The sequence below is a fragment of the Pristiophorus japonicus genome, chromosome 18, assembly GCF_044704955.1.
Source record: "Pristiophorus japonicus isolate sPriJap1 chromosome 18, sPriJap1.hap1, whole genome shotgun sequence".
Taxonomy (NCBI): Eukaryota; Metazoa; Chordata; class Chondrichthyes; family Pristiophoridae; genus Pristiophorus; species Pristiophorus japonicus.
Genome location: NC_091994.1, coordinates 91,158,042 through 91,180,740, shown reverse-complemented (window position 1 = coordinate 91,180,740; position 22,699 = coordinate 91,158,042). Strand labels below are relative to the sequence as shown.

Below are 22,699 nucleotides of genomic sequence, written 5' to 3'. Positions count from 1 at the left end.
AATCACTGAGCCATCGGCAATTATAGGGAAAGTTTCACAGCTTAAAGCTGACAAGTCTGCCAAGTAAAGCTCAGGGGAACGTGAACGACATTGCCTGGATGGTTTTTGTACGATCTTACTCTGAGATGCCTGGATAGAGTGGATAGGACGGACCTGCTCCCCTTGGCAGAGAGGTCAAGAACCAGGGGGCATAGATTTAAGGACATTGGGGGGAGGTTTAGAGCGGATTTGAGAGGGTGGTGGGGGTCTGGAACTCACTGCCTGAAAGGATGGTAGAGGCAGAAACCCTCACCACATTTAAAATGATACTTGGATGTGAACCTGAAGTGCCGTAACGTACAGGGCTACAGACCAAGAGCTGGAAAGTGGGATTAGGCTGGATAGCTATTTGTTGGCCGGTGTGGACACGATGGGCTGGAATGGCCTCCTTCCGTGCTGTAAATGTCTAGGATTCTATGACTGTTTGCCTAAATTGTGTGCGGTAAAGCAGGTTTCTGAACTGCTGGAAATTCTGCTGGTTCATAATTAATAACGGAGAAAACAAGTTTTGGACTGCTTGCCTTTAAAGCAATTACGCTTGCTAGCTGCCACAGACTACTGCCCAGAACTCGAGGTTCCAAATATTGAACGTAGATTGATGGCTCAAATGTCGATTGCGAGACGGTGTAAGAAAGGCTTGCACGGGAAGCAATTATCTCAATTTAAAGGGCAAAAAATAATTTAAAGGGCAAAAATTAAAATGTGAGCATGACCACGCACCAAATCTATGATGAGCGTGTGCCTGTCAAACTCTCCCCTCCGACAATGAGTAATTTTACATCAAATCAGCTGAACTCAAACATTCATGTTTTGAATACAAAAGTTTAAAAAAAAGCTGTGGTTTAACACTCTTATGATTGCTAAAAGGTGTTTGAAGAAAGTACCCCACCTCCAGCTCTTCCATTGTGACGATACCATCGCGATCGGCATCAATAACCTCCTCAAACTCCTTTCTTCGTTCTTTGACCCAGTCATCATCGATGTCTTGAGCCTCTTGGTTTTCCACTGTGCCGACGGGCAGCGAGATGAACTCCGAGACGGTCAACTTTTTGTCTCCGTCTTGATCTGCAGGGAGATTGTGAAAGAGGACCCAAATCCATTAGTGCTGCAGTACATAGCACCTGAAAAAATATCCCGTCAAGCAAGGATGGCAGCACCTTTCAAGCGGTAGTGTTTTGTTCAACCGGACAGTCTATGCAAAGAAAACACGCTAAAATGAAGAGAGCATTAGCGTAAGAATTTTAGCGATGAAAGTATCAGTAATTGACTGAGCAGTGTACCAAGACTCTAACTGCAAAGGCATCCTTGTATCGTACAACTGTAGTTCAGAGATCCACTGTTCAATGTTCTCCCCTATAGGTTTGCAGGCTCTTTAGGGGGTGTGCCCAAGCATTCCACCAATGGAACCCCCTTGCATCCTAAAAATATACAAAGGGATTGATTCACCTTCGCGTGATCCCACTTTGATTCCCTGTTGGCAATAAATTGTTTTCCCCCACTTGCATCTTTGGCCCGTTAAGGGTATCTGTCTCCCCCCTCCCCCTCCAAGGAGGCAGAATGCCACCCCGACTTTCCAGCACCACTTTGGGGCGGTTGTCTCCGCTGTACCGTGCCTGGCTTGGCCCAGCCCCCTCCCCAAGAGAGTTATTTTATATTTGCGCCCCACACTTTGTCTCATCAACAAGCACCATGTCCCCTGGCAACAGTAGGCTGCACTGTGTTTTTCTGGGTTAAGGACTTCTCGATGTGTCATCCGATTCCATAGTCGCCTCTGTTAATGCAAATGTTTGTCTACTGGCAATGCCCATGACTGATCTGGGTACGGTAAACCCTCACAGAAAGCCACAGCACCAGTCCTTTTACAAAAAGGTGAAAACAACACAAGGAAGAACCACCCCCCCTGTATATTAACCCGGCAGTGGGTTTCTGGGAAGCTAGGTCACTGCACAACAAATTAATTTCAGACCTATACAAATTCACTGCAGTCTCCTTTGATTCCGTATTACTAGCTTAATGAAACTTGGGAGGGATCCTGCATTTATATCAGCACCCACCGCTCCTCCGGATGTCACAACCCACTTTCAATACAGCAATTGGTTGTAAGGAGGAATGTTGAGAAGGAAACCCAAGGAATTCCCCGTTTTTCTGAAAATGATGCCTTGGGATCTCTTGCATCTGCCTAAACCAGGCAGATGGGGACTCAGTTTAAAGTTTCACTAGAAAGAAAGATTTGCATTTATATAGCACCTTTTATGACCACCGGACACTTTACAGCCAATGAAGTACTTTTGGAGGGTAGTCACTGTTGTAATGTGGGAAATGCGGCAGCCAATTTGCGCACAGCAAGCTCCCACTAACAGCAACGTGATAATGACCTGATAATGTTTATGTTATGTTAATTGAGGGATGAATATTGGCCCAGGACACCGGGGATAACTCCCCTGTTCTTCTTTGAAAAAGTGCCAGGAGATCTTTTACATTCACCTGATAAACCGAGGCCCCGACTGCTCCGAAAGTCGGAATCTGCAACAATGCTGCATTCCCCGAGTGCCACACCATTGTGTCATGCTAGTGTCAGGATGTTGTAATAGAGTCAAAGGCTGCAGTCCTGGTCTGTGTTCCAAGGAGGAGTTTGAGAAGTAGAATCAAACACTTTGCTCCTTTATTAGTTGTGAGACATTATGGACCATGATCATATTGCTATTATGTATGGGTTTCTTTGGATACTTATGTAAGTGATTGGATTAAAATAACTGAGCTTTTGGTTAAAGGTTAGCGGGGACCGCAAGATAAGGGAAGTTGGGAGATTTGAGAAAAACAGGAGAGTGCGTGCAAAGGAGAGGTGGTGAAATAGCGACCCTAGGGGCAACTAGAGAGTGGTTGAATAAGGTCAGGTGGTCAAGAAAAAGGATGATAAGAAGTGGGTTTTTGAGTGTTCGGCAGAGAGGGAGAAGAACGCCCTGAATTGATCGCCGCCTGCACAAGGCTTTGGCCGAACACCTTCCTGGTGAGGAGAGATGAGGGAGGTGACCCATGCTAGTTCTGTCCAGTGACCTGGCGGTAATGTCATCTGTTTGGTGCTGTAAACTACTGCTCGAGGCACTGATCTCTGTTGAGCGATAAATAAAAGAGTAATTGTAACCTATTGGTGTCAGGTCTGAATCTATTATAAACTAGGATAGAAGGGTTAATTGGCTGTGTACCGTGAAATCCTTACATAATGTACTCACAGACTAACACCCAGACAGCACAGACTGACACACAGGAATGCTCTGTTGGACCAGAGCGCATCTCACGCCGGTTGAGCACAACCTGCTCTCCTCTGTCTCCCACTCCTGCTAACTTATAGCTACAATCTCCCTCACTGATACGGGTTCTAACCGCACTAATCCGTAAGCATGTGCATGCCATAACTCTTCATCTACTTTTGGTACCAGTCCACCAGTGCGCATTAAGGCGTCCCAGGCTTCCTGAACACTTCCCTCTCTATTCTGATGCCCACCTTTCAGCATTGGAAAGAGAAAACATCAGCGTTTTGGGTTAGCAGGGCATAAAAAGGAGGCCGGAGTCTCCAGTTTGGAGTGAGACAGCGAATCTAACTGTAAACATGTGCAAGCTGGCCTCAAAGGCAGCTGCAGCTTGTCTTTGTACAGCTTTTGCGGTCTTTCACACAAAGGGCTGGATTTTCGGTCTTCTGCCACTCCACTTCGTGCCCCGGAACGGGCGGCGATGGCGACGGAAAGCACTTGCGCCCAGCCGGGACATTCGATGCCGGGAATTGGCGAGCTGGTGTGCAACACCCCTTAGTGCCACACCGGCTCAATTTTTGGTCGTCACCCGACCCTTAGCGCTCCGTCGCGCGCCTCGGTGGGAACACCTGTGAAAGCTGGCAGTCCGAGCCGTCGTGGCTGGTGAGCTAAGTAATGCTGACCGTAGGTACTTGTATTGTTTACATTTTTTTGGGTGATTTATGTTGTAGTAGCATGAGCTATGTATTGGGAATGTTTTTGGTGTCTTCCCCCCCCCCCCCACTGTGTCACGGTGCTCCGAGGTCGGCTGTTTAACTCGGGATTTTCCATTGCCCAGCCAGCCCCAAAAACTGGCGTCCAACGCCTCCCTTAGCGCCCCGCTCAAAACTCCGGGCTCAGCTGACGAATTTTGCGGCGGTAGACACAAACCATTTGCCGGTTTACCGCTCTGCCCAGGACACCGCCCCAACTGAGGCACGAGCGAATTTCTCCCCCATAGACTTTTAACTGTAAACTAGCTCAATATAAAATGGAACTCGATTATCAATTATTTTCATACAGGATGGATTGCTTTTCCAACGCTTGATCTCTAACAGTGGGTTATGGGCTCAATCCTGGAGTGAGGCTCGAATCCTCAATCTTCTAACTCTGAGCTGACACTGCTACTAATTGCGTCAAGCCGACGCCCGAAACTTCAACTGAAATTATCTTTGCGCAAAAACTTCTACTTCATGAATGACTTATCTAACCCAAGGTTCAAAGTGCCGTGCAGCTGAATCATAAGACTGCCCAGGAAGTGTTGTGAAGTATTACACAACTGCTACATAAGCAGACGTACTACTATGGCGCAAAAAGGAATTTTCTTTGAGACAAAACCAGCCAGAAATCATATCCAAGTTTTAAATAACATAAGCACTCGTCCAACAAGAAAAAGATTGCCTCTAAAATTAAGCCGCTGCCAGTTTTGCAAGCACTGGAGTGCATGCAGTTTTGTAAAACTGTGTAGGCTTGTTTACAATCAATCAGCGGAAAACCCAAAGCATTTCAGATCCTACCGAGTATCTGATCTGTAAAAGTGTGAAGATACAGTATTGTATCTTGAGAGACTGTTGTACAATTTGAATCGCTCCGCTCCCCGGTTGTTTTTGTAAGTATATCATTTCCCCTCCCCCCACCCCAGTACTTCACACCTACAATCTTCCCCCCCCCCCCCACCCTGCAGTCAGACCTGCCCCTGGGCCTTCTGCCAATCTGGCGAGAATGTCAGAGAATGGGTTGGGGAGGCAGAGCCCGCATTTTCCCGCCCTTCTGCGTCAGCATTTCCCATCGACATCCAGAATGATTTCTGTGGCACAAGATACCAATCACACACCCCGTCCTGCTGAAAACAAAATCAACTTTGTACGTTTCTCGTCAGCACCACGAGAGACATGTTTGCTATGGAATGGGACATTTAGTCTCATTCCACAGCCCGCACTAACAGGTCAGATATAGGACGGGTTCAACACAGGGCAAAGCTCCCGATACTTCACTCATTAATGTCCTTCAAATCCAATCTCCGAACGCCATCATTTCAAAGTTTCCCTGTGTCATACTTCATCCAGACTCAGGCACGCGTTGCCACTAGGCCGATATAGCCTGGAATTCCCTACCCAACATCATTGTGAGAGTGTCATCACTACCGGGCCTGCAGCGGTTCAAGGACAAGGCCGACCAGCACCTTCTCAGGACAATTCGGGACAGCAATAAATGTGGCCTTGCTTGCCCCGCTGATAGCCTGACAAGTTTTTTTTTTAAAAAAGCAGGACATTCAATTGCACCAATCTGACATTTCAGCTTCCTACTTCTCATGGACTCAGAGCAAGCCTGCCAGCTCAGTACCAGGCAACGCCATTGGCGAGTTTGCAACATGACCCCTCGTGTCAGCTTAAAGTCAATTCACGAAGACTAGACATAGGAAACATTGGCCTGTCTGGTTTGTATTCAAACTCTGGCACCAGCACTGAAAACATAATGCTTGCATCCACAGCATCGCCCACTTGCTATTGATAAATAGCTGAACAGAAGAGGCTTTCAAAAGAGAGGGGCAAGTGAAAGGAATATACGTTATCATTTTTGTTGTTTCATTTGAGGACCTTCACGAGTTAGGAAACAAGCGTTCACCATTCTGAAACAGCCCTGAGATACAGCTTTACTGACAGTGAAGTGTAAAAATGTGTTTTTTTAAAAAAGGAGAGATTGCAGTGGGACATAACCGAAGCTGTAGGTTTACTCAACGTTCTATCCTTTATACAACAGTGGAAAGTAATGGGGTTTTTCCTCGTCTCTGTGGAAAAGTAGTGGGCCCTCTATGCTGCTCAACCGGCCTGTTTACATGGTTTCAACATGGTTTGTGCTGTCACAGACATGGAAGGACCTTTCTCCTCAGTTCACAAGGCATTCTTCAGCTCTCCATTCACAAAGCATGGGTTACCCTTCTCCATTCACAAAGGCACTCTTCACCCCTCTCGCCTGGATCTTGCTGGAAATTTTCTCCCCTTCCAATCACACTGGCACTCCTCCCCCCAACTAGTTCAGGTTGGCAAGCCCACCAGTTCACATTGGGATTATTCTGCTGACCATATCCTCCCCAGTTCATGCTGTTGTGTGATTCGTTTCATTTTAATAGAACAATGTCATTTATTCGTTATAAAAATTAGAGGCAGGATATAAAGGCTGTTTGACTGACAGTCAAGCGTCATCCAATCGGGTAATTAAGAGCCCATTTTCTTTCCAACGGATGGGAGACTGGTGTGTGTCGCGAGGATGAACGTGCTAGGCGGCTAATGGTGGGAGCTTGGGGGCGGGGCAGTTGGAGGCAGGAGGTCACGTGATGTAACCTCCAGGGGTACATCCAGCCAGAGTTGGTGACCCTCTCCTGCAGGAAAGTACCAACACGTGCCAGGGTGATCATCAAAGCACGACTCGCTGCACCCTGCCAAGATGCCACCGTCGACACCTGCAGGCATGGTCACAAGGATCGAGGGGGAACTGTCGTCAAAGGTTTCGGGTCAGCAAAGAGCCAGATACAGAGCTCTGCCATCTGCTGTAAGCAGAGCTACTGCCAACATGTACCATCAGGCTGGCACATGCAATGACGGAACTGGTCTCCTGCCGTCTTATACCCGCCACCATGAGAGAGATAGCGAGAGAGAAGGATAGCGAGAGAGGGGGAGAGATAATATTACATATTAGCAATTTTTTCTTTCAAAGAAAGTCTTGTGTTTAGAGTGCATCCATTCCTACATCAGCCATCGCACAATCAAAAAAAACACAAAGAAAGCCAGTCTGCGACTGAAATTCACAAGCACTTTCCAATCTGCAAAGTTTCCTCAAACAACAATTAAACTGTAATTGACCGTAAACCACAATTAACTTAACAATTAGACGGTACGGCCCTAAAACCACTAAGTTCCAGGTTAGCAGCTTTGATGCATTGTGCATTACATGGCATAATGCTACAGTCCTTATAAACCAGCCCCTCAGCCAATGTACTGCGAGCAATGCCATAGAAGATCTGCACGTTTTTATTAAAAAGATAACCTGCTCAGGCCACTAAAATGGTTGGAATCATTTACCTAAATCACGGACAATCTCCTTAACCATGAATTTGAGCATTCCGCGGCTGTGTTCTGGGTGAAGAAACGCCAAGAACTCCTCTTCGTTCAGGAGGTGGTTTGCTGGAGGCTCATCAGCCTGAAACCATCGGTCTTTCAGATTATCCAGCACTTCCTGAGCTGCAAAGCAACAGAAGCACATTTTACTAATACAGTGTACTGTATAGTGACACATGAAATGTACAAGGTATCCCGTATTGGACCAAATTGCACTTGAACTGGAAAACAAGGAAATGTAACGAACGGAACTGCCGTCAGCACCCAAATAATAGTGTATGGGATTGCTGATCGCAGCTAAATGTATTGAAATGCCTTTGAATGTACTGTAGAGATTTTTTTATGAATAAAGTATATTTTGAAATTAAAAAAAATGTTACTAAATACAGTTTCTAAGAAAGACTTTGAGGTGGGGGGGATAGCAGGCTGACCAATGGAGCATTTCCAGGTTTATATTTTGGCGATAAAGTTAGCGCGTCATCACGGACCATACTTCGCACTAGATAATTCAACTTTGTTGGACTTCTTGGCTGGGTTTTTAATGGAATTAAATTTCTCTCACACGAGCATTCCCCTTATTATTTTTTGGACAACAACATTTCAGACACAGTACAGTTAAATTGTGTCTGCCAAAGGCAACAAGTCCGCCACCCCACCCCCCCTCTTCCCCCCCCCCCCTCTCTTCTCCCCCCCCCCTCTCTTCTCCCCCCCCCCCCCCTCCTCCCCCTCTTCCCCCCCCCCCCCCCTCTTCCCCCCCCCTCTTCCCCCCTCTTCCCCCCCCCCCCTCCAAGTGCTCCAGAAATCAACAGTACAAAAAGGTTTGGCTAAAAAGTGCTCCTTTCTACAAGGTCCGTGGCTGAAAGCGGTGGCCACAGGTCGGTGCGGACTGGCTGCCAAGTAGCCACGGAAGGGCCGCCATTTTTGATATTGCCTCTCCTTTACTTTTGGAGCGGTGTAGGGGCCAACAGCTGTTAAAGGGCTGACGACTGCCCTTAAAGGATACGGTAACATAACGGCTCTGCCAGTTTTCCTGCCGCATTGTGCGCGCACCGAGCCCTTACCGACCAGCAGTGATCCCTTCTGGAAATTGCCCCGCGGGAGCGCTGCCGCCGGTCAGTGCCCCCCGGCAGCTGCTTCTGTCGGTACCCTTTCTAGAAGTGTCCGCCCTTAAGGGGGAGGTGACGCCGCCGGCAACTCCATGTTATTTTTTTTTTTTTTGTCAGGCGGACAATTATATGCCCGCGGGTTCGGCCGGGCCGCCAACAGGCAGCCTGGAACCCCCTCTTGGGTGCCAGGCCGCTGGCCCGGCCGAAACCCTCCCTGGTGGCCCAGTGTTCGCCACTAAAGTTTGCAGCGGCCCTCCCCTTTAACTGAAGGGGAGGGATGTTGCGACGCGCCAGCGCGATGACTTTTAGAGCGTCGGCCATTCCGACACCCCCCCCACCCCCCTCCCCCACTTCTGCCCCTCTCCCCACACCAACACCGCTCCGACTGGAAACATCACCCAAAAAGCTGAATGTCTCCGTATTGGGGCGGACGGAACACTTCAAAAGCGGTAGGTGCGACCCCTTTCGGGCAGAGGGCAATTTCGGCCCCAAGGACACATCGTGTGAGCTGGGGCTATGAGAGCCCACCTCAGCCCACAAGAGGAGGTCAGCGCAATCCAATATTTAGTAGGGGCTTCCAACACCGAATGGCAGGCTTGGAGCCAACCAAAATTGCAAGCTTGGGGGCCAACAGCTGTTAAAAGGCTGCCGACTGCCCTTAAAGGATACGGTAACATATGTTACTGGACCAGTAAATCCAGAGGCCTGGACTAATGATCCAGAGACGTGAGTTCAAATCCCACCATAGGCAGCTGGGGAATTTAAATTCAGTTAATTAATAAAGCTGGAATAAAAAGCTAGTATCAGTAATGGCAACCATGAAACTACTGGCTTGTCATAAAAATTCCTCTGGTTCACCAATGTTCTTTCGGGAAGGAAATCTGCCGTCCTTTCCTGGTCGGGCCTATATGTGACTCCAGCCCCACAGCAATGTGGTTGACTCTGCTCTCTGAAATGCCACTTATTCAAGGCAGCTGCTCACCACCCCCTTCGAGGGAAATTAGAGAAGGGCAATAAATGCTGGCCATGCTCGCGACGCCCGCCTGTGAATTAATAATTTAAAAAGAAGCTGTGCCTGTTTTTTTGGCAACAAAACAAAAGTTGGTCGAGGAAGCAGCCTCGATTTGCTGATTGCGGGAGGGTCTAGAACGCAGGGTGGCAGAATGAGCACTGAAATGGAGTCACATGTAATAAAACCAGAATGTCACCTAGTCAGTATTGACAAAGCAGTGGCCCCAGTAATAAAGCTATATTCAGACCCGTTTGAAAGTTGTTTTTTTAAAAAGAGCGTTGTTGGGCTGTTTTCTAAGTTGATATGCAGCTCACAGTAAATCTGTGGGCGAACGCAGAGCATTTATGACCATTTCCATTGTACCTCCCCGTGGTAATAGATTCCCTGCATCCTTTACAGGGATACTGCAACCTTTCAGAATCGGAGTCCAGAATCTCCTGCTCTTTGGACCCCTGCTACGATTACTCGTTTTCACTTTCATTCCGTGCAACTTTGCGTCACTCGCGTCTGAATAGATAGATGCTGCCAGTCTGTGAAACTGGAAGAAATGAAACTGACCACGAGTAGCCTTTCTACTTAGGAAGTGAACTGGTTTCCTTTTCAGTCACTGCTTGGGCACTGCGAGATCACAACAAACAAAACAACAAACGAACAGGACAGCGATACGCAGATCTCCAATTATCTGAAGACAAGAAACCACAAAAACAATGCAGCATGTAGAACCGTATGTTGAAATTGACATTAACAATGCTGCTGTTTGGCCACACTGGATAGCACCAGGCTGCCCACAAAAACCATTAAAGGAAGCACATGGCAAATTGCTAACTCGAAGAAGTGCCTGGCAGCCATATCTTTGGCAAAGAACCAAAAGACGAAAAACTAAAACCCAGAAAGCAAAGCTAGAGGTTCTCATTGCAAGGTCATTCCTGCTTTAAAACAGTAGCGGTTCGCAGTTACTAGCCCGGACTCTCTGATCCACTACATTGGCTAGCAATAACAACTTGTATTTATATAGCACCTTTAACGTAGTGAAACGTCCCAAGGTGCTTTCACAGGAGTATTATGAGATTAAAACATTTTCTTGACACTGAGCCGCACAAGGAGAAATTAGGGCAGGTGACCAAAGGTTAAAGAAGTAGGTTTTAAGGAGCGTCTTGAAGGAGGAAAGAGAGGCGGAGAGGTTTAGGCAGGGAGTTCCAGAGCTTGGGGCCCAGGCAGCTGAAGGCACAGCCACCAATGGTTGAGCGATTATAATCAGGGATGCTCATGAGGGCAGAATTAGAGGAGTGCAGACATCTCGGGGGGGGGTTGTGGGGCTGGAGGAGATTATAGAGATAGGGAGGGGCGAGGACATGGAAGGATTTGAAAACACGAATGAGAATTTTGAAATTGAGGCGTCGTTTAACTGGGAGCCAATGTAGGTCAGTGAGCACAGGGAGTGATGGGTGGTCGGGACTTGGTGCGAGTTAGGACACGGGCAGCTGAGTTTTGGATCACCTCTACTTTACATAGGAGTCCATTTTAATGCCTGCCCAATTTACCACCATTATTTCCAGTGTATTTAAACAGCGTATGTGGTGGTGTCTTATTTTCCATCGTTATTTACGCTCAACAGCAATCGTACCTGTAGAGAACTGCTAGATAATACAGAACAGGTAGAAGTGGATATTACAGAGCCAGCAGGTGCTTTACAAATGTTCACAGGAAGCTTATTTGAAACCCTCATCCATGCCTTTGTTACCTCTAGACATGACTATTTCAACACACTCCTGGCTGGCCTCCCACATTCTACCCAACATAAACTTGAGGTTATTGAAGGAGTTTCCCCATTGATAATTTTGTTTTTTTTGGAGAAGTGAGAGAGGACAGACTGGTCAGGCAGCCCATGAGACATCCAGCTGCAATACAGAACACACATACCGCAGTGCTCCTATCCCTAGCTGACTCTCACAGTGCTTGTGGAGGTCACACTTCACAAAGGAAGCCATCACACTCTGCAACCCTACAGCCCACCTCCATCAATGGCACCGTACTGCCATTGTCCGTAAAATGCAACAAGAAAAAACACGGCCTGGATTTTTATGCAACAAGAACCATTTCCGTATACCACTGTAGCATTAATCAATCGGTTGTTCACGGATGCAGATCAAGGTTACTCTCTACGGCCATACAGGGCTTCAAGGGTCGCGGTTGTGTGCTGCCTGGGGCACAATTTTGTCTTACAAAGTGGCCTCATCATGAAGTCCCTGCAGGAGGAAGGCAGCCGTGGGGTGGGGGTGGGGATAAGGGGAAGATCGTGGCAACTGGACGATCTGGGCTACGGTGTTAAGTCAGCATTTCTTGGAGAATAGACAATGAAACAGGGGGCTGAGTGAAGGGAACGCAGAATTTTCCTGCAGTCATCTGCCGATTATTTACCTAGAAACGGCAGTAAGATACCTTGGGATGTTTTGCCCTGTCACAGGCAGTAGACAACAGAGAACAGCTCCGCAGGTCGGGCTATAAAATAGCTGGAGCGGCGTACCACCTCAACCTTCAGCGCGAGCTGCTCCAGGTGTGCGACGATTTTGAGATGGGCGAATGGGTGACGTCATCAAAACCCTAGTCGCCGTTTTGGAGCGTGGGCAGGAACATCGGCAGGACCCAGGTAGAGAGGATTGGGAAGGTCGGGATGGATGAGCGGCGAGTGTTTGTGGTGAGATGCGGTGAATGTTTAAGGAGGAGGAGCGGCGAGAGATCGTGGCGGAGGTGCGACAGACGAGGGCACGGGGCCCAGAAGAGCCGAGGGCCCAGGGGCAGCATGGACCAGCCCACACTGCGATGAGTGTGTGCGCACTAGATCTGTGCAGCAGAGCAGGTCTTCAGTCGTCTTGGTTAACCCTTGCCACTGGACAAAGACCTCGCTCTGTCAAGCCCATGTGGTGGCTGGTGTGCAACGGCCACCACACGTTAAAAAAATCCACGCACAGGCATCTTCTACCCCCTCAATTGGAGTTCAGGACTGGAACATCGGGGTCCTGTGAACTATTGGAAGCAAGTCAACCTCGTTCGAGGGACTGCCTATGATGACAAGTGTAGACTGTTGTTATTGGCGGAAAGTGGAAAATCCTACTCTGTGGAAAAAAAAAGTTGCTTTCATCAAAAGGCGAGCAAAGTTTAGCTTTGTTGCTCCAATACTGGAAGCGTTTCTCAGCTCTTCTGAATTCCTGTGAGTCATTCAGGAACATTAGGTTCCTGTGGAGTCTTGCTCCTACGAACATTGCTGTAAAAATTAGGTCACTGTAGACTTTCGGTTCCTGTGCGATGTCTACCACCATTTCAGTATTCTTATTTAAATAGATCGGTTCTGGATATTCAGGCACACAAACTCTCCACTGGTGGTACCCCACGTACCTTGATGTTTTAAGAACATAAGAATTTACAGCTGTGTAACATCTCTGGCATACAAAATAAAAACGGAGAGAAGGCCAGAGAGCCCATTAGGGCTCACCTCTAGTGCCTCATCATGGTAACCAACTGTAGTTTGAACAGCCAATGTTTCAACCTCCACGACCCTAACTATTATTTCAAACATCTCCCTCTCATTGAACAAAGTTCTTCGTGATACAGCATAGAGCACAGGTGGAGACCATTCGGCCCATCGTGTCTGTGCTGGCTATTTGAAAGAGTTATCCAATTAGTCCCACTCCCCGGCCCTTTCCCCATAGCCCTACACAACATTTCCTTTTCAAGAATATACACAGGTGCAACATTCCGAATCCCAAAATTGTCTGAAAACCAGACATTTCGGCGAGGTCCGAAAACCACCACCGACTAGGTCCCGAGGTTTCTGGATTTCCGACGCTGTGCCTGTACATGCAATTCCCCGATACCCATTTTAGTTTTCACTCATTTCTACTGATGTCCACTGGGTATGTGGTAATCTATTATTACTACATTAATCTGGTTGTGGGAAATCTGTCTAACGTCAATGACTGGAGAATAATACAATCGATTATGAACTTTTATCTCACACAGCTACTCTTCCAAGTGAATAACAACCAACACAGTTTCAAAAGGGAATATCATGACTGCTGACATCAACTTTTCTGAGGAAGTAACTGTCCAAACAGATAATGCAAAACCAGATGACGTGGCATTCTTGCAATTTCGTCAAATCTTCGATAAAGTTCCTGTTACTGAAACTAAAGCAACAGAATTTCAATGAAAGCTCTGGTGTCCCTAAGCAGTTGGCTGAAGGAACGATAGCATCAAGCATATCAGGATGGAGGAAGGAGATACTAACTGGAATGCCCCAAGGATTGATGAGGTGCATAAGGGATGGTTTTTTAGACCAATATGTCGAGGAACCAACTAGGGGGGAGGCCATCTTAGACTGGGTGTTGTGTAATGAGAGAGGATTAATTAGCAATCTCGTTGTGCGAGGCCCCTTGGGGAAGAGTGACCATAATATGGTGGAATTCTGCATTAGGATGGAGAATGAAACAGTTAATTCAGAGACCATGGTCCAGAACTTAAAGAAGGGTAACTTTGAAGGTATGAGGCGTGAATTGGCTAGGATAGATTGGCGAATGATACTGAAGGGGTTGACTGTGGATGGGCAATGGCAGACATTTAGAGACCGCATGGATGAACTACAACAATTGTACATTCCTGTCTGTCGTAAAAATAAAAAAGGGAAGGTGGCTCAACCGTGGCTATCAAGGGAAATCAGGGATAGCATTAAAGCCAAGGAAGTGGCATACAAATTGGCCAGAAATAGCAGAGAACCCGGGGACTGGGAGAAATTTAGAACTCAGCAGAGGAGGACAAAGGGTTTGATTAGGGCAGGGAAAATGGAGTACGAGAAGCAGCTTGCAGGGAACATTAAGACGGATTGCAAAAGTTTCTATAGATATGTAAAGAGAAAAAGGTTAGTAAAGACAAACGTAGGTCCCCTGCAGTCAGAATCAGGGGAAGTCATAACGGGGAACAAAGAAATGGCGGACCAATTGAACAAGTACTTTGGTTCGGTATTCACTGAGGAGGACACAAACAACCTTCCGGATATAAAAGGGGTCGGAGGGTCTAGTAAGGAGGAGGAACTGAGGGAAATCCTTATTAGTCGGGAAATTGTGTTGGGGAAATTGATGGGATTGAAGGCCGATAAATCCCCAGGGCCTGATGGACTGCATCCCAGAGTACTTAAGGAGGTGGCCTTGGAAATAGTGGATGCATTGACAGTCATTTTCCAACATTCCATTGACTCTGGATCAGTTCCTATGGAGTGGAGGGTAGCCAATGTAACCCCACTTTTTAAAAAAGGAGGGAGAGAGAAAACAGGGAATTACAGACCGGTCAGCCTGACATCGGTAGTGGGTAAAATGATGGAATCAATTATTAAGGATGTCATCGCAGTGCATTTGGAAAGAGGTAATATGATAGGTCCAAGTCAGCATGGATTTGTGAAAGGGAAATCATGCTTGACAAATCTTCTGGAAATTTTTGAGGATGTTTCCAGTAGAGTGGACAAGGGAGAACCAGTTGATGTGGTATATTTGGACTTTCAGAAGGCTTTCGACAAGGTCCCACACAAGAGATTAATGTGCAAAGTTAAAGCACATGGGATTGGGGGTAGTGTGCTGACATGGATTGAGAACTGGTTGTCAGACAGGAAGCAAAGAGTAGGAGTAAATGGGGACTTTTCAGAATGGCAGGCAGTGACTAGTGGGGTACCGCAAGGTTCTGTGCTGGGGCCCCAGCTGTTTACACTGTACATTAATGATTTAGACGAGGGGATTAAATGTAGTATCTCCAAATTTGCGGATGACACTAAGTTGGGTGGCAGTGTGAGCTGCAAGGAGGATTCTACGAGGCTGCAGAGCGACTTGGATAGGTTAGGTGAGTGGGCAAATGCATGGCAGATGAAGTATAATGTGGATAAATGTGAGGTTATCCACTTTGGTGGTAAAAACAGAGAGACAGACTATTATCTGAATGGTGACAGATTAGGAAAAGGGCAGGTGCAAAGAGACCTGGGTGTCATGGTACATCAGTCATTGAAGGTTGGCATGCAGGTACAGCAGGCGGTTAAGAAAGCAAATGGCATGTTGGCCTTCATAGCGAGGGGATTTGAGTACAAGGGCAGGGAGGTGTTGCTACAATTGTAGAGGGCCTTGGTGAGGCCACACCTGGAGTATTGTGTACAGTTTTGGTCTCCTAACCTGAGGAAGGACATTCTTGCTATTGAGGGAGTGCAGCGAAGGTTCACCAGACTGATTCCCGGGATGGCGGGACTGACCTATCAAGAAAGACTGGATCAACTGGGCTTGTATTCACTGGAGTTCAGAAGAATGAGAGGGGACCTCATAGAAACGTTTAAAATTCTGACGGGGTTAGACAGGTTAGATGCAGGAAGAATGTTCCCAATGTTGGGGAAGTCCAGAACCAGGGGACACAGTCTAAGGATAAGGGGGAAGCCATTTAGGACCGAGATGAGGAGGAATTTCTTCACCCAGAGAGTGGTGAACCTGTGGAATTCTCTACCACAGAAAGTTGTTGAGGCCAATTCACTAAATATATTCAAAAAGGAGTTGGATGAAGTCCTTACTACTAGGGTATGGTGAGAAAGCAGGAATGGGGTACTGAAGTTGCATGTTCAGCCATGAACTCATTGAATGGCGGTGCAGGCTAGAAGGGCCGAATGGCCTACTCCTGCACCTATTTTCTATGTTTCTATGATGAAACCGTCACCGATTCTAATCTACAACAACGGCAGATTCAGAAACCAAAAGGCAGACTGCTCAAATTCACAGATGATACTAAACCTAGTTGGTCAAGGTAGATTGGGAAATTAGATTAAAAAGGTAGGACGGTAGATAAGCAGTGGCAAATATTTAAAGAAATATTCCAAAATTAACGAATACACATTCCATTCCTTAAAAAAAAACTCCATGGGAAATGTGATCCATCCGTGGCCAACTAAAGTAGTTAAAGATAGTATTAGATTAAAAACAGAGGCTTATAATGTTGCAGGACAGTAGTAAGCCTGAGGATTAGGAGAGCTTTAGAAACCAGTAAAGGATGACCAAAAAAATGATTAAAGAAAGGAGAAAATCGAATGAGAGTAAACTAGCAAGAAAGATAAAAACAGATTGTAAGAGTGTCTACAAGTAAGAAGGAAGAGAATAGAAAAAGTAAGCGTGGGTCCCTCAGGAGCTGAATCAGGTGACATTATAATAGGGAATAAGGAAATGGCAGAGACTTTAAACAAATATTTTGTATCTGTCTTCACAGAAGGCACAAAAAAACATATCCAAAAATAGTGGAGGAACTAAGAGGCTAATGAGAGTGAGGAACTTAAAGAAATGAATATCAGTAGAGAAAAAGTACTTGAGAAACTAATGGAACTAAAGGCCGACAAATCCCTTGGACCCGATGGCCTACATCCTAGAGTTCTAAAAGATGGCTGCAGCGATAGTGGATGCAGTGGTTGTGATCTTCCTGTCCCATTGAACCAACATCCTCATGTCTACATTCCACTTTTTCCCCTTTACTCAGTGTTACAAGTTTCAAGTCCGCACTAGATACTTTCTCGGATATGGTGTTTCCCATAAATAGATCCTATGTCACTCATGACCAAGAGTTTACCATTACAAGTAAATAGTGTGACTCAGATGACTAGAGTAATATTTACAGTAAATCTCATTGCACAGCAACTTAATTTCAGTATCACTCCGCTCAACAAAGAAAACAAAAGATGCCAATTGGCCTGATTAGTGGGCTAAATATTCATTTCTGGCCACGCCTATCTTGAGGAGGGCTTGGCCCCTGTCCATCTTGGTCAGCAGACATTCTGGAACGGACTGTAGACGGTGCTTCTCTCATTTTGCCCCTTAGCTGGACCGGAGGCGAAATAATTAATCACCAACTCGCCACCAGCTCTGTGTCTGAGGATTGGTCGTCGGCATCATAGTGGTGGGTCTTAGCTAGACAACCTCAGGCGGAGTATGTAAGTATGCACAAACTCGTTCCGTGCAACATCTCATGTTCTCCCATCCACCTCCATGGCACGAAGCTGGTATTGCAGTACTTCCAGGAACGGTGCAGTGGCTCTAGTCCTTTTGGCTAAGAGCATTGGCGCAGGGTGATCCTTGATGTGTGCAAGGTGACCTCTGGCATTTGTGATTTGACAAAGAATTGGAAAGATTGGCAACGAATTAAAAAAAAAACATCTCATGTTCTCGGCCTTTTGGCTAAGATCATGCATAACTGACCTGACAGGGGAGTAACCATGACCCCAAAGTGGTTCTCCCTGGATCAGGAAGGTGGTTCTCCTATGCTTTTTAGAAATAGGAGGTGGGTGGGGTGGCTTGACCCATCCACCTCCACGGAGGTGTGTGGGGGGCCTGATCCATCCACCTCCATGGCACGAACCTGGTATTGCAGTACTTCCAGGAACGGTGCAGTGGCTCTAGGCCTTTTGGCTAAGAGCATTGGCGCAGAGTGATCCTTGATGTGTGCAAGGTGACCTCTGGAGTTTGTGATCTGACAAAGAATTGGAAAGATTGGTTACGAAAAAAAAACATCTCGTGTGAATGTTTGTAACTGTAAACAGTAACGTTAAAATTGATTTTAAAATTGCTACTATTAACGTGCGTAGCGTAAAATCGACTACGCGATGTGTTTCCACTTGGGGTTCCTCGCCAAGGTCAAAGCGGACCTGCTGTTCCTGCAGGAGTGCGGTCTGCCGCACTTCAGCAGCTACCGGCAGTGGTCACGATGGTGGGCCCATGGACCATCCATATGGTCAGGAGGCAACGACTGCCGGTCTTCCGGCCTAGGCATTCTGCTGCAGGGAGGCCATTTCATCACCGAAGTTAAGGAGGTGGTGGGCGGCCGCCTCCTCGTAGCAGATGTAACGTACAAAAATTCCCCTCTAAGGCTAATTAACGTGTATGCCTCGCCTCTCAGAAGCGAGCGGCTGGCCCTCTTCCAGCAGCTCCCACTGCTGCTGGCAACATCCAGGCCGGTCATTCTGGGCGATGACTTCAACTGCATCATCGATGCGGCTGGACGATCCAGCAGAGCCGACAGCAAGCTGGGCACCACGTCCAGACTCCTGATGGATGTGGTAAAAGACGCCAAACTGTGCGACGTCTTCAGCAACTCTGCAGACGGAGCACCGCGCAGATACACCTGGTCGAGACCAGACGGGTCCGTCCGTTCCAGAATAGACTTCCTGTTTGTGTCCCACACGCTCAAGGTCAGATCCACTGACGTCACGCCGGTGTTCTTCTCTGACCACTGCCTCCTACTGGCCGGCTGCCTCCCACAGGAAAACCAGAAAGTTGGCAGAGGGATATGGAAGCTCAACGTGAAACTGTTGACTCCGGAAAACGTGGAGGAACTCAAGTGGGATTACAAAGGTTGGAGAACCGTAAAACCCCTCTGCGATTCCCCGATGCACTGGTGGGAAACAGTCAAGACGAACATCAAGAGGTTCTTCATCCTCAAAGGTGTTCAGGAGGCGAGAGGGAGACAGAGGGAATTGTCCCAACTCCAGAAGAGCATGCAAAACCTGCTCCTGTTGCAGTCGATGGGGGAACTCGAAGAGGTGAAGGGCCAGCAAGCCTCGCTCTTTGCCTCAGAGTCCTCCAAAATCATTTTCCGCTCCAGAGTCCGCTCCATCGAGCAGGATGAGACATGTTCGCGTTTCTTCTTCCAAAAGGTACACAGGGGGAGCTCTGTGATCACCAGCCTAAAGGAAGAAGACAGTTCTTTGACGTTTTTGCAGCCTGACATGCTGAGGATCAGCAAATCCTTCTATGCCAGGCTGTATGACGTCAAGCCCACAGACCGCGCGGCCTTCCAGTCGTTCCTGTCGTCTATTTCGGAGGTCCTAAACGACAGTGAGCGGGAGAGTCTGGACCACCCGCTAACTCTGGACGAGATGACAAAGGTCGTCCGGTCCCTCGCGACGAGTAAAACTCCCGGAAGCGACGGCTTACCGGTCGAGTTGTGTTCGGCTCTGTGGGACGGGATGGGCCCAGACCTGCTGGAAGTGTACGGGGGTATGCTTCTGGCCGGTAGCATGTCAGAATCGATGAGGAAAGGCATCATCACCCTCATCTACAAGCAGAAGGGGGAGAGGGAGGAAATCAAAAACTGGCGGCCCATTTCGCTGCTCAATGTGGACTACAAGATCCTGTCAAAGGTCATCGCCAACAGGGTCAAGTCTGCTCTGGAGCTGGTGATTCACCCGGACCAGACCTGCGCTGTCCCCGGCAGGAAGATCTCTGATAGCCTCGTGCTACTCAGAGATACGATCGCCTACGTGCGGGACAGGAGGGTGGTCACCTGCTTAATCAGCCTGGACCAGGAGAAAGCCTTTGACAGGATATCACGCACGTACCCGATGGACGTGCTCTCCAAGATGGGGTTTGGGGAGGGTATCCACAATTGGGTCAAACTGCTCTACACAGACATCAGTAGCACAGTTCTAATCAACGGCTGGGAAACTGAAAGCTTTCTGATCAGATCTGGAGTCAGGCAAGGCTGTCCTCTCTCGTCTGTCTTGTTTGTGTGTTGTATCGAGCCCTTTGCCGGGTCCATCAGGAAGGATGCGGGCATTAGAGGGGTGACAATCCCAGGCAGCGGAGGCGCTCAGGTCAAGACCTCCCTGTACATGGACGACGTCACCGTGTTTTGCTCGGATCCGCAGTCGGTCCGCAGATTGCTCACAATCTGCGACCAGTTTGAACTGGCCTCGGGAGCAAAGGTCAATCGCAGCGAAAGCGAGGCCATGTTCTTTGGCAACTGGGCCGACCGATCCTTTATTCCCTTCACCGTTAAGTCAGATTACCTGAAGGTGTTGGGAATATGGTTCGGAGCAGACGGGGCGTGCGGCAAAAACTGGGAAGAGCGTACTGCCAAAGTGAAACAAAAACTGGGAAGATGGAAGCTGCGCTCCCTCTCCATGGCAGGAAAGAAACTGGTCATCAGGAGTGAGGTGCTCTCGGGGTTGCTGCACGTGGCACAGGTCTGGCCCATCTCACGCTCCTGTGCCGCGCCAGTCACCCGGGCCGTCTTCCACTTTGTCTGGAGGTCCAAAATGGACCTTGTCCGCAGAGACACGATGTACAAATCTCTGGACAGTGGAGGAAAGGATGTTCCGAACGTGGCCCTCATCCTGATGGCCATCTTTGTGTGCGGCTGCATCAAGTTGTGCACAGACCCCCGGTACGTAAACACCAAGTGTCACTATGTGCTGAGGTTCTAGCTGTCCCCGATGTTGCGAAGGATGGGCCTGGTCATGCTGCCGTGAAACGGCCCCACCAGCTGGACCATGCCGGCCCACCTGTCCTTCGTGGAAAAGTTTTTCACAAAAAACCTGTTTGACCACAAAGCCATAAAACAGTGGTCAGCACGTAACGTCCTGGACACCCTACGAAAGAAGGAGAGGGTGGACCCTGTCAGGTGGTTCCCTGAGCGGACTGTCGAACTCGTTTGGCAGAACGTCTCATCACCAGAGCTGTCACACAAGCACCAAGACGTAGCTTGGTTGGTGGTGAGGAGGGCCTTACCCGTCAGAGTGTTCATGCACAGCCGGCGTCTCAGCAACACGGCACGGTGCCCCCGAGTCGGCTGCGGGGCGGACGAGACTGTCACCCATCTCCTTCAGGATTGCGCCTTCGCAAGGCAGGTCTGGAAAGAGATGCAGTGGTTGCTGTCGAGGTTCATCCCAAGCAGCTCCGTAACACAGGACTCTGTGCTCTGCGGGCTGTTCCCAGGGACACGCACCGAGACAGACATCACCTGCTGCTGGAGGGCCATCAACTCGGTCAAAGACGCACTTTGGTCTTGCCGAAACTTGCTGGTCTTCCAGAGCAAGGAGATGTCCACATCTGCGTGTTGCAGACTGGCGCAATCCAAGATCCAGGATTACGTGCTGAGGGACGCACTGAAAATTGGTGCAGTCGCCACAAAGGCACGGTGGGGAAGGGCCACAGTTTAAAGCCCTTCTGCCACGGTAAACCCGGGGGCAGGAATCTGTATAAAACTCCCCTCGGGCTGCAATGGTAAACCCTTTGTATACATAGAGCACCGTGATCTGCAAACACCTATGTAGTGCCATGTATAATGCAAGTTCTGTTGCGTAATGCATGTTGGAAACAAATGTAACTGTACCCTCACTGTGTACCGTATGGTAACACATGTAATGTAACTTGATGAACGTATCACAATGTTTCCTGGATTGTATGAATCGTACCTTGAAATGTAAAGTAAAGAAATGTATTGAACAGAACTGCGGTCAGCATCCAAATGTATTGTATGGAATTGCTGACCGCATCCAAAATGTACTGAACTGCTTTCGAATGTATTGTGCAAATTTTTATGTGAATAAAGTATATTTTGAAAAAAAAACATCGCGTGTGTGAATGCCCAGCGGATGTGTTGGAATGTGATAAACCTCCCCCCGCCCCCACCTTCCTTATCCCAGACCCTTTGAAAATTGTTTCAAAGGCTGGCTCATTGACCTTTGGGGGTGCTCATCAACACCCCTGGCCCTCTGTGCCAGTGGTTCCAGCCATTCCTCTTCGGTCAGGGTAGTAGAAAGATACCGGTTTCTCTGGAGATTAACCCCAAGACTCCTGAATCTGACTTAATATCAAAAAACGTATTATAGCTTAAATAGCAAACTCAAGCTAAATTTAACCCTTCATTCATCGCCATCATCATCATAGGCGGTCCCTCAAAGCGAGGATGACTTGCTTCCAGGCCAAAAGGGGATGAGTTGACAGGTGTTTCAATGAAGGACCTAATATCCCAGATCCCGAACTACATCTTGGAGGGTGGAAGATGCCTGTGCGTGGATTTTTTTAACGTGGGGTGGCCGTTGCACACCAACCACCACATGGGCTTGACAGAGCTAGGTCTTGGTCCAGTGGCAAGGATTAACCAAGACTAACTGGAGACCAGCTCTGCTGCATGGACCGAGTGCGCACACATATCACAGTATGGGCTGGCCCGTGCTGCCCCTGGGCCCCAGATTCACGCCTCTCCTGGGCCCCGGTCACTTCCCTCTCCGGACTCTTGCCGCTCCTTCGCCCCTCCTGCGGTGCCTGCCCGCACTGCAATCAGCGACCTGGCTTCGTAGCC

The 22,699-nt window shown here is 48.1% G+C and overlaps 1 protein-coding gene and 1 pseudogene across 1 annotated transcript in view; one reads left to right on the top strand and one right to left on the bottom strand.

Moving 5' to 3' along the window:
* The window catches only part of sdf4 (stromal cell derived factor 4), an 88,094-nt gene that overhangs the window by 5,294 nt on the left and 60,101 nt on the right, over positions 1-22,699 (bottom strand). Inside the window, exons 4-5 of the mRNA XM_070860333.1 lie at positions 7,406-7,564; positions 929-1,104 (exon numbers count right to left, since the gene is read on the bottom strand). Of these exons, the coding sequence (XP_070716434.1) occupies positions 929-1,104; positions 7,406-7,564 (335 nt within the window). The remainder of the gene's footprint in view (positions 1-928; positions 1,105-7,405; positions 7,565-22,699) is intronic.
* Positions 17,774-18,011, top strand: LOC139229524 (U2 spliceosomal RNA; annotated as a pseudogene).